General features: G+C 34.0%; 1 protein-coding gene across 3 annotated transcripts in view; it reads left to right on the top strand.

The window, feature by feature from the left end:
- The window catches only part of BMP2K (BMP2 inducible kinase), a 124126-nt gene that overhangs the window by 73992 nt on the left and 37730 nt on the right, over nucleotides 1–12404 (top strand). For all 3 annotated transcript variants that reach the window (XM_040480335.1, XM_040480328.1, XM_040480321.1), the window contains exons 8-9: nucleotides 6692–6795; nucleotides 8484–8563. In XM_040480335.1, coding sequence (XP_040336269.1) covers nucleotides 6692–6795; nucleotides 8484–8563 — 184 coding nt within the window. The remainder of the gene's footprint in view (nucleotides 1–6691; nucleotides 6796–8483; nucleotides 8564–12404) is intronic.

Below are 12404 nucleotides of genomic sequence, written 5' to 3'. Positions count from 1 at the left end.
CCAGTTTTTGATTTTCTGAGTAAGGGGCAGGGCATCTGGGTAATGAGTTTCAGAAATGCATTAGGATGTTCATTTCCTTCAGAGATTTCTTTGGACGCTATGAAGCAGAACTTGGTTTTACAGATTAATGGTGGCTGTATCAAAGGCTTACCATAAGTTAAATACTCAAGAATATAGTGTTAAATGTAACCAACCAGTAAGATTATGTTTCTCACTGCTTATTTTGTTCAGTAATGTAGTGATTTATATGAACAGCAGGGAAAGCTTTGTTTTTCTTACTTTTAGGTCTTCTCAGTTGCTTTATAGTTCTGTAACTTAAGCTTTTCTCAGCTTATCTACTTGACTTAAATTTGTTTTTTTTTTTTTATTGAAATATAGTTGATATATAGTGTTGCATTAGTTCCGGATATATAATATAATGGTTTGATGCATGTATGTATTGTGAAATGATCACCACAATAAGTCTAGGTAACATTTATCACCTTACATAGTTACATGTTATTTTCTGCCTGGTGACGAGAACTTTTAAGACCTATTCTTTTAGCAACTTTCAAATATGTAATGCAATATTATTAACTATAGTCACCATGCTGTGTGCAGTAAATCCCCAGAACTTATTTATTTTGTAACTGGAAGTTTGTCCCTTTTGACCACCTTCCCTCATTTTGCCCATCCCTTCCCCTCTCTACCTCTGGCAACCACCAATCTGTTCTCTATAGTTATGAGTTAATTTTTTTTTTAACATTCCACATATAAGTGAGATCATATGGTATTTGTTTTTCTATGTCTTAGCTTCACTTAGCATAATGCCCTCAGGTCCATCCATGTTGTTACACATGGCAAGATTTCCTTCCTTTTTAATGGCCAAATAGTATTCTTGTGTGTGTGTGTGTGTGTGTGTGTGTGTGTGTGTGTGTGCGCGCGATATTTATTGACCCATCAGTGGAAACTTAGGTTGCTTCTATGCCTTTGCTATTATGAATAATGCCGCACTGAATATGGGGGTGCAGATACCCTTTTAAGCTCTTTTTGTTTTCTTTGGATAAATATCCAGAAGTGGAGTCACTGGGTCATATGGTAGTTCTAATATTAACTTTTGGAGGGACCTCCAGTACTCTTTACCACAGTGGCTATGCCAGTTTGCACGCTCACTAACATTGTCCAAGGCTTTCCTTTTCTCCACATCCATACTAAGACTTGTTACTTCCAATCATTTTAATAATAAGTAAATTTATTTTAATACCTATTTTCTGTGGGGAAACAGGAACTTTCTTGCTTGTTTCTAATACACCTAAAGTTTATTATGGGAATAAAAAATATACAAATAAAGACTGAACAGTTCAGTGAATTATCATGTACTTGTTATACAACTTCAGTGATTAAGAACTCACAGTCATGTATGGCCTTACCCACTCTTCTATATTATTTTTGAAAATAATCTCAGATATTTGAAATCCACTCTTTTGAAACCCACTCTTCTATATTATTTTTGAAAATAATCTCATTTTAATGTACCTTTGGAAAGAAATGAAAGATTAAGATAGGAGTTTCTTGGAGATTTCCAGTCATTGCCCCTGAGTTACTGCTCTGGCAGATATAGAAAGAGGGCTCTGATCAGTGACTTCTAGGGACAGCTACCAGGACTATCCCAAATATACTATCCTGGTATATTTATAGTGCCATTTAGTGTTTCAGTTATGATTGAACACAGTTCACAGTTATTGGCTGTTAAATTTAGTTTCATTTTAGCACTCCATAGAATAAATTATGTAGGACCTATATTCCTAACATAGAAGTTTCTAATGCACTTGGTCCCTGGTTTTATGATGATTCAGCTTCTGGTTTTTGAATTTTACAATGGGTGTGATACCATTTCAGTAGAAACCATACTTCGATTTTTGAATTTTCATCTTTTGCCAACTAGTGAGATGTGTTGCATTGCTCTCATGATGCCGGACAGCAGCATTGAGCTGCAGCTTCCACTCAGCCGCGTGACCACGGGGGTGACGATGACACTTTCTAGCATTCTGTGCCCATACATTCATTTTGTTTTTCCCTTTCAGTACAGTATTTGATAAATTACATGAGATATTCAACACTTTATTACAAAATAGGCTTTGTGTTAGCTGATTTTGCCCAACTGCAGGCTAACGTAAGTGTTCTGAGCATGTGTAAGGTTGGCTAGGCTAAGTTATGTTCAGTAGGTTAGGTGTATTAAATGTATTAATTAAATGTATTACATTTTTGACCTACAGTATTTTTAATTTACATTGGGTTTATTGGGATGTAACCCCATGTAAGTTGAGGAAGCTCTGTGATAATCTCCATAGGTTAACAGATAAAAATAACAAGTTAATGCTTAGAGTATTTTTGTTGTACAATCAGAGTGGGTGTTTCTCTTTTTAGCTTTTTTACTATAAGCGTAGTAAATAGAAGTCTTTGGGAGAGAAAAAGTGTCTTTATGAAAGGAAAACAATTGAGCAAGATTTTAAGCAGATAAATTCTTTTGAGACTTCTGTCCAAAGTATTTTCCTGTTAAATTTGTTGAGCTATTGGAGAGGCTGGTTTAACTTTTACTTAGGTCCAGGTGTGGATCTATCATTTTGTATACCTTGAATGGGAATGACTTTATTTAGTTTTTGGGTTGAGTCTTTGGTGAAACCGTACTTTAACTTGGTTAGTGCTATAGCAGCAGCAGCTGCTGCTCCATCAGTTGTGCTTTTTGTTGGAATATGCATAGATGTTGTACTTTCCTGCACAAAGTTTGTTATAAACATAACTATTTCAGCTGCCTTGGGCAAGTGTTTTTTATCTGATACTCCAGTTGGAAATACTGTGGTGGTCTGATCATACACTACCTTCAGTGCTCGGACTATTTTGTGTTCTCAGGGTGTGTTAGTAGTGTTTGTATCAATAGAGTCATGCAATTAAGAGGAACAGAGAAATAGCCTTTCATTTCCATGTGGCTAATATTTTAAAAGTTGATCTTATATTTTCAGTAGAATCAAGGTCAGTGGGAATGTTCCATGATGATTCACATGATCACTTTAAATTGAGTAAACAAGGGTGTATTCTAACTTCTCTGCCCCCCCCCCCTCCTTTTTTTTGAACTCAAACACTTGATTAACTTTTGGATGAACTAGACACATATATTTCTTAATCAATCATTTCAGGAGCATATATTTGTAGATGATATGGTTTTGTTGTCTTTGAAGTAGGAATTACTAAAACACTACACTTGAGGTTTAATTATTGTGAGAGAAAATGGACAAATTACTTAAAAAACGAAGTTGTCATTCTTAGTAGATATGCCTCATTGTTTAGCTAGATTAGAGCTGATACCTTTCTACTCCAGATTATATCATTCAGTAATCCAGGAGTACATTTTGCAACCCATTCTCTTGGACAGTTTGGGAAATTATATTATTTAAATTAAATGCTTAAAGATGCCTTATTGATTTTTTTCTTTTTAAATGGCTGATAATATCTAATATAAAAATGTTCAGAGATAAAAATATAGCCATGTTCTACCTATGGATTTCAGTCTTCTTATACTTTGAATTAGAATCAAGTCAGAGATGGGACACAGGAGCTCATCAGGTAAAAGTGTCAACATCAGTACTAATAAAGCAGATTGCAGAATGAAATTTAGATCTGAAGGCAAATGGACCTGTTAATCTGTATTCAGTCCCCAAATTTACTTACACCTAGTGATAGGCAATGCTGGAAAGCCATAGACTTCCTCCCGAGAAGCACGCCATTTACAAAACATGGTTGCAGAGAGAATATAACATGTCCTGAGAATCGTTCTGAAAGAAAGAGTATCAGAGATTGATGAATGTGGGTGCTTATTTCTTTTTTCTTATCTAACAATTAGACAACTCACTGTCTTTTTCTTGGAGAGGAATGAGTTATAAAGTAGAGAGAGAGGTCACTAGTACAGTGGTTTTCAAACTGAGATCCATAGTAAAAGTTACATTTTAGTTATGACCTCATACACATACACACATGCGCGCACACACACACACAAAAAACAGGTTTCATGAAACATTGCTTATATTTACCATATTAATGCACTCTAATATTTTATATTCCATTTTATTAAAATAAATGATAGTCATGACCTTTTAAACTGATTTTATGTACCATGAATGGGATCAGTACAGTTAACAAACTTAAACTGACTTTAGTGGATGTAGTCCTACATGAAAACATGAGCCAGGTGTTAGACGTCCTTTTGTTTGCTTATAAAATGATATCAGCTTGGTTACTCACAGCTTGGTTACCTAATCATTAGGGGATGTTGTGCAGTGCCTAACTTGGGAGAGAGAATTACCTATAAAGACACTGGTTAGAGAACATGAAATCTCAAATTTATTTTCCCTTGCTTTTTATTACTAAGAAAGAAACTATATATAGGATTGCCTGAAGGATCATTCTTTTCTATTCTAGATACTTGAAAAGATTTTCCTAGATTAAGTCAGGCCAGAAAAGTATATTCTTGTGTCATACTTTTCTTTGCTTTCATAGAATTTCTTGTGCTGAAATGCAGTTAGGTGTTATGTCACTGATCATCATGGAAGGAATGACCCTTTGTCACTCACTGCGATTTCTTAAGGATATTGTTCACTCTGTGAGCCTTTTTTATAAAGACTCCAAGGAGAATTTACTTTTTGCTTTCAATATCAGGAATAGTGCTTTTTCTTAGTACCTGGTTTGTTTTCATACTAAGGATACTGTGATTCTTGTAATGGATCATGTTGCTCTATTTGTTTTGACAGCTAGAAAGTAGAGAGCTAAATTTTTGGCCTACATTTATAGGACCAAATCATATACAGTTTCTTTACTGACATCATTATCCTACATTTTTTTGGGAGGTGAGGGGCCCTCAGCTGTTACTTTTCTGTTCTAATTTTCTCATATATTTAAAAAATCTTATAGTTTTTTATGCCTTTTCAGGTCTATTATATATTTATATAAATATAAATATTATAATTTGCTACAGTTGAGATTAGATTTTAAAAGTGAAATAAACTTAATTGTTAGAATAGAAAAACAGAGTAAGTTTGTGAATTTGGCAGGGTTCTTGTGATTTGTTTGGTTTTTAAAAATTATATGAATAAGCATTTTTTTTTTTTAATTTTTTTTTTTTAAATTTTTTTTTTCAACGCTTATTCACTTTTGGGACAGAGAGAGACAGAGCATGAACAGGCAAGGGGCAGAGAGAGAGGGAGACACAGAATCGGAAACAGGCTCCAGGCTCTGAGCCATCAGCCCAGAGCCCGATGCGGGGCTCGAACTCACGGACCGCGAGATCGCGACCTGGTTGAAGTCGGACGCTCAACCGACTGCGCCACCCAGGCGCCCCATGAATAAGCATTTATTGTTAAAAGTGTTTAAATTTATTTTCATATCATGTACTATTATACTTTTAAAATATTTAACGTTTGTTGGTATCAAGAACAAATATAATTTTGGAGGATAAAATAAACTGTAGATTTCCCGAATCCTTTCTGGAATGAAGTTAAAGACAAACTAATAGTAAATATTTTTGGTTATTTCCATCTAACAATGGTGATAAAATAATAAAAAGTCAATTTTATAAGTGATATATGTTGACCTTTTTAAGCATATAAAATCAAGTTATGTGCAGAGTATTTTTAAAACAGGGTTTAGAATTTCCTAAATCAATTTCTAAGTTTGTGGTTAGTGTCATTTTCTACACAACTGTGTTTTTAACCCATGCTGATCATGCTGTTGCAGATGTATTACACATTGTTCAAATGTTGCTTAAATTTGAAAGGACGATTTAATTCATTTTGATTTCTAATTTTAGTTTAGTCATTTATATAGATTTTTCTATTTATAATTTTATTAGCAAATGTCAAATCTAATTGATGCCATACATATATTCCAAATAGATTTAAAAATGATTTGAACATTATAAGAATTTAGAGTTAATCAGTGAAACAGAGTTAGAACATGGAGGTATTTTAACAAAATACAAATTTCTCAGTTATAGAATCGAGTGTAAATGTCAGCCTTCTTGTGAACTTGTGAATTAAAAAGTCACCCAAGAAATAGTCAAGTGGTCATTTGGTTAGAAAAAAAGATCGTTTTGGTTAGACAAAAGGTCAGGTATTTCAAGCAGTGCTGTGAGGCTGGTGTGAAATCTGCTTATAATAGAGCCTTAAAACTCTGCTCATACTTCTGAACATGATGTGAATAGCATGTAGAAATAAGAAATATGGTGAATATTGTTAGCATCACTATGGGAAGAAAGAATGTTCTCGGAAAACTATATTGTCAACCCTGAACTACTTTTGTTAAATAGATTATAATGCACACAACTTACATTTTTTCTCTTTGATTCAGGATCCTTTGAAAATTAGGAGAGGTATTTTAGATAATAATGACAATAAGGACTTGTACTGTGGCTTTGGAACTTTCTTGAATAATTCCTCAGTTCACAAAACTCACGTTTTGTGTCACTTCGTGAGAAGAATATTAACATTTGTTCATGTCTAAAATAACAATTTCTATATTTTCTATAACATTAACAAACTTTACTAGAATCACTGATCTTAGAATGGAAAAAATATATGTATGTACCTTTTACTCTTTTAACATGCCCCTAAATAGCTTCTGTGTGTTCAGTGAAACTTCTTAACATTTTAATCTGTTCTTACAGGGTTCATGCTTGAACCAGATCCAGAACATAGACCTGACATATTTCAAGTGTCCTATTTTGCATTTAAATTTGCCAAAAAGGATTGTCCAGTCTCCAACATCAATGTAAGTAGTTTTTCAAGTAGGATATGAATTTAAAATCCCATATAGATAGATATATACATATAGATACATATACTTACAGAATTATTTGTTTCATGACAAGTGGTCCGATAGTGTGTTTGTGATTAGTATTTTTGACAAAAAGTCATAATTGCCAGAAACTGTGTATTGACGTGCCCCGGGGAGCTACTGCAGACTTGGGGCACAGCAGGATATTTTTCCTTTTGAGGGACACACAGTGACATCTGTTTGACACAGCACAAATTAGTATTATTAAGTTGTTTGGGCCTATCATTTAAACAAACAGAACTATTAGATCTTTAGTTGGAGAGGGTCATGACAACTTGCTGAGGCACTAAGCACTGGGTAAACTGAAATAAGTTTGGTTACCTTTGGTGTAGAGAGCATAGGTATTGTAAATGTAGACACTTGGGTTCAGATCTGTCTTTATCAGTGACTGATTTTGTATATTTTGGGAAGTTACTTAATGTCTGTTTTTTTTTCGGTCAAGGTAATAATTATTAGGATCACAAATAGTAAATGTAAAACCCTGTGCCGAGTCCATGGAAGGCGATGAGTTGATAATAGCTAATAAATACTATTTAGAGGTTTTGAATTATATTCAGTCTGCATAGTATACCTAACTATGTCAGATTAACTGTATGTGGCAAGTCTTTGCTAATTTTTAATAAAAGTCTAAACCCATCACTAATTTTAAGCCATTCTCAACTTTGTAAAGATCATTCTGGCTCTTGTTCTTATAGATGTCTCGGTATGTAAAACTTAGTCCATCCCACTAGAAAAATAAGGATGTTGATACTATTTCTTTTTGTTTTTAAGTCTCACTGTAATATATTCTCTGTTGATGCTGAAAATCAGGCAGGTCTAATATTATAGTCATGAAAGTAAATTCATTTGACATTTTTTTTTTTTTTAATTTTTTTTTTTTCAACGTTTATTTATTTTTGGGACAGAGAGAAACAGAGCATGAACGGGGGAGGGGCAGAGAGAGAGGGAGACACAGAATCGGAAACAGGCTCCAGGCTCTGAGCCATCAGCCCAGAGCCCGACGCGGGGCTTGAACTCACGGACCGCGAGATCGTGACCGGGCTGAAGTCGGACGCTCAACCGACTGTGCCACCCAGGCGCCCCTCATTTGACATTTAACTGTGGATTTTTAGTTTTTCATTCAGCAAATATGCATTTGGGTGCCTACTGTAAGACAAACGTTCTATAGAGCATAAACAAGTCTTCTGCTCTTGTTTTCTAGACTTTTTACAAGCAGTGTCATGCAAATTATCTGCAGTATATAGAAATAGCACTTTATTCATATGCTTGGTGTTTGCTGCCTTTTCCAAAGTCATTTGGAAAATAGTCATTGATTTACAAATGTAATATAATCCTTTTTATCCAATATTTACCTATTTGTAAAGTGGATATATGATGATGTTCTGTTTATTTTCCAAGGAATTCTGTGGAACATGAATATTGAAAGTGACATTTGTGTAGAATGAAGTGGTATTTGCAGATTAGATCTGGCAAATATATGTGAATATTTTGTAGGTATCTGAGGTGAAAGTATTTCACAGACAGTACTTTTTAAGCTTAAGAGTGTATCTATAGCATTTAAATAAAACTTTCTGCAATTGAAATGAAAACCAAAATGAAAAGTTTTATTTTTTTCTTCGAAGAATTCTTCTATTCCTTCAGCTCTTCCTGAACCGATGACTGCTAGTGAAGCAGCTTCTAGGAAAAGCCAAATAAAAGCCAGGTAGGCAAAGCTGTGCTGAGATTTGAAAAGGCATTTTTTAAAAAAAGGGTATAGTTCTGATGTTTAATCCTAGCAAGTGTCATTGATTAAATATCATTCGCTTATACACAAAAAAAATGTGTGTTCCTTACTGCATGTGATGAGGAGCTTAGATAACAAGTACAAAAGAAGCTTTCTTACTTTAGGGATGGAGTTTGACATCAGTCTCACTTGAACTGCTCACCCTTAGCAATTAAGAAGTGGTTACGCAGCTAGTGATGTTACATTGGATCATTTTGGGGGTTATTATTTTATCACATGGGAACTCTAATTCATGAAATTTTATGTTTTGTGTTTGTAGCTGGTATGATTTGTTTTTAAGGAAAGAAAAAATAACAGGCAACTGTTTTAGAATATTCTAAATTTGTAATCAATTTTATATATTCTAATACATATTTAAAATATGTATTACTATGTATAATTTATAATGAATGGCTATAGTACTTGTTAGACTGGTAAAGAAGTTTTAAATTACCATTAATAGTTATTCACTGTACTGATAAGTTTGAGTTGTGTTATGTATGTTAAGATGTGTATCTGGTCAATGATTGAATTAATGATTGATTTTTTTTCTTCTTTGAGTTTAAAACTTAATAAACAGGATTATATTTTAGATTATCAGACAGGTATAATATTGCAGTTGGGGACATTTCTTGGTCACAGCTTTTTTTTGGTACTGTATTTTACTCATGCAAAGATTTCATTTGACTGAAATACATAAAGTATATTTATTATGTACCTGTTGTTATATGCTAGATATAGATACTGTAAACCACAAAGTAAAAGGAGCAGTGTTTATTCTCAAGGAGCTCACATTCTAATGAAGACAGACAAGAAAAGAGTTACAACCTGATAGATACCAGGCAACTAAGACTGGAGGAAGGGAAAGCTGGGAGCAGAGAAAACATAAGGACAGAAAGAATCCTTTTGCCTTAACTTTTCCTTGAGGGATGAGTAGTCAGTCACCTGGAGTGATGGGGAGTGAAACTGTAACAGGCAGGCACTTCAGGCAAGCAGAATGGCCTTTGTGAAACTGCAAGGCTAGAGTGTGAGGGGACATAGAGGAGAGGGGTGGGAAATGGTAGGTAGATGCCAGTCATGAACAACTTTGTTTATATGTTATGCTCAGAAATTTGGACTTTGGCCTTTAAGCCAGTGAATTTTCAACTGGCAGCAGTTCTACGATTTGTGACTTTGCTGTTAGATGTGTTATAATAATAAGTAGTGAAAAATAATTTGCTATTTAGAAATTAAAGTATCATTTGTGAATGACTTCGTTTAAAAAAATATACCATCACTCTAAAAAAATCTTCATTTACTTGAATTTAAAATACTCTTTTGAGTAAGAGATGAAAGAGTGAAGTTGCATCTAACTTGCACGAATTCACTGTGACTGTCTTATCTATGACGTAGCTGTAGTTGGCAGCTGCTGTTACAGTTGAGTGGCAATTATGAACTATTGTAGGACTTGTCAGTTCAATTTTATTTTATTGGTGTGTTTTTAATAATTATTTTGTCAACGATGAAATCTGTAAGAAAGCAGATATAGATTTTTTTTATTGAGATATGTATAACTTTTTTTTTTATTTATATACGAAATTTATTGTCAAATTGGTTTCCATACAACACCCAGTGCTCATCCCAAAAGGTGCCCTCCTCAATACCCATCACCCACCCTCTCCTCCCTCCCACCCCCCATCAACCCTCAGTTTGCTCTCAGTTCTCAACAGTCTCTTATGCTTTGGCTCTCTCCCACTCTAACCTCTTTTTTTTTTTTTTTTTTTCCTTCCCCTCCCCCATGGGTTCCTGTTAAGTTTCTCAGGATCCACATAAGAGTGAAACCATATGGTATCTGTCTTTCTCTGTATGGCTTACTTCACTTAGCATCACACTCTCCAGTTCCATCCACGTTGCTACAAAAGGCCATATTTCATTTTTTCTCAGCAGATACAGATTTTTAAAAAACATGACTCAACTGAACAAGAATGACGTTTTGAATATCTTTTCACCATGACACAAGTCATAGCTATACAATTATAACCTAATGAAATAGTTAATGCAGCTAAAATTCACAGTACTATTCATATTATGTCAAATCTGTACCTGACATTAAAAATTAGGTTCCTTGGTGCTTATTGGCCAATAATATAAATTTACTCTTTATTGATATAATCAGTAAAGAACTTGAAAAAGTTTAAATGTGTCTAAAACATAGTCTTTTTCATGTCAAAGGCTTATCAGTGGGGAGGGGTGATTGGAGAAATCTTTAAATACCATTATTTACGTGTTTCAGAGCTTTTATAAATACTGTCGATCTGCCCGGCCTTTACTATGTGGCATGTTTTGCTTTACTTCTTAAAAGCCCCTTTCTATTTCCCTGAAACCTGCACCTGCTCTTGGGACTGTTAAACATTTGAGACTTCTGTGACTTGCATCTAAAAGTGGAAAAGTTGAGAATCACTGTCCTGCCAGATGGAAACACTGAAGTATTTTAAGAGGAGAGAGTGTGTGTTTTAGGAAGATTGCTCAGGTGATAGGAAGGAGGAGGAAAAGAAAGGAAGCAGAGAAAACAGCTTTGTCTATTGTAATAGTGCAGATGAGGCTGCACAGTAGTGTTGATACTAATGATTACTCAGTCTTTCCTTTTAGTCACGTTTGTGTTTTCATATTGCCTAATCTGCCCAGGCATTTTCTTCCCATTGCTTCATACAGAATGCTTCATTTCTTTTTCACTGTCTAATGAAAGCATATTTATTTTTTATTCTCCAGCGCCTACCTGAAGCCTTTCTAGCCAAATTAGGTAAAAAGGCGGAATTATTCCTCTGTGAAACTCTTGACTAATTATATTTACTGACTTCTATTTTACTGTATGTTGATGAACATGTGTCACATCTTCCTAGGTATACTGTAAATTCTTTGAAGACCGGGTATTCTGCCATGTTTGCTGGATAGCAGTAATCGTATGATAGATGTTGGTACATGGGTAAAATTAGGCAGCAGTAGACTAAAATCTGCAGACCTTTTAATTTGTTTTTTGGAAGTTTGCTATGCTCATGTATGTTGTGAATCTCTATAGAGAAGTTTATAACAGGAACAAGGCAGGGTAGGGCCTGGCCTCTACTATCTTAATAAAGAATGGATAGACAGATAGAAAGATAGTGTAGAATATACAGTCCCCAGATTACTTGAATTTAGAGACTTCAGCATTGGTTTTAGTGCCATATCCATAATTTGAACTCAGTAAATACTTGATTATCATTAAAATGAGATATAACTGGTTTTATATATACATACATATATATATATATAAAACTTTATTGCCTTTTAGTTCAGTTTTCCTGTAACTTGTACCATAACCCATCCCATCTAAAACATAAATGTTATTTTTAGAAAACAACACACATATAATGTATTTCTACTATTTTCCACAATCTTTTGATTCAAATTCACTTCTTTTTAGAAAGATCGTTGAGAGGGCTCCCTCTTGTGGCACATACAGATATAAGAAAGAACTGTAGATGTACAGTTATTGTACATAGGACTTTCTCCAAATGCATGCAGCAGATACATATTTGATAAATCATGTATGCAAACTTTTTAAGTACCAAATCATTTGAAAATGTGCTAAGGGAACTTGGTGAAGAGATTTTATGTCAATCATGTTGAAAAGTAAATCAATAACTCTATTAAAAAGTACTTGAAGTTTTGTACTGAATTTGTAGAAAAAAATAAGTTGATAAATATATAAGTTAAAGATTTTCCCTGGCTTTTAAAAAATTTTTTTTTGGAAAAGAAAATGTCT

The sequence above is a fragment of the Herpailurus yagouaroundi genome, unplaced genomic scaffold (assembly GCF_014898765.1).
Source record: "Herpailurus yagouaroundi ecotype Mexico unplaced genomic scaffold, PumYag 28, whole genome shotgun sequence".
Lineage (NCBI taxonomy): Eukaryota > Metazoa > Chordata > Mammalia > Carnivora > Felidae > Herpailurus > Herpailurus yagouaroundi.
Note: the sequence above shows the minus strand (reverse complement) of the source record. Positions and strands in the feature narration are given on the sequence as shown.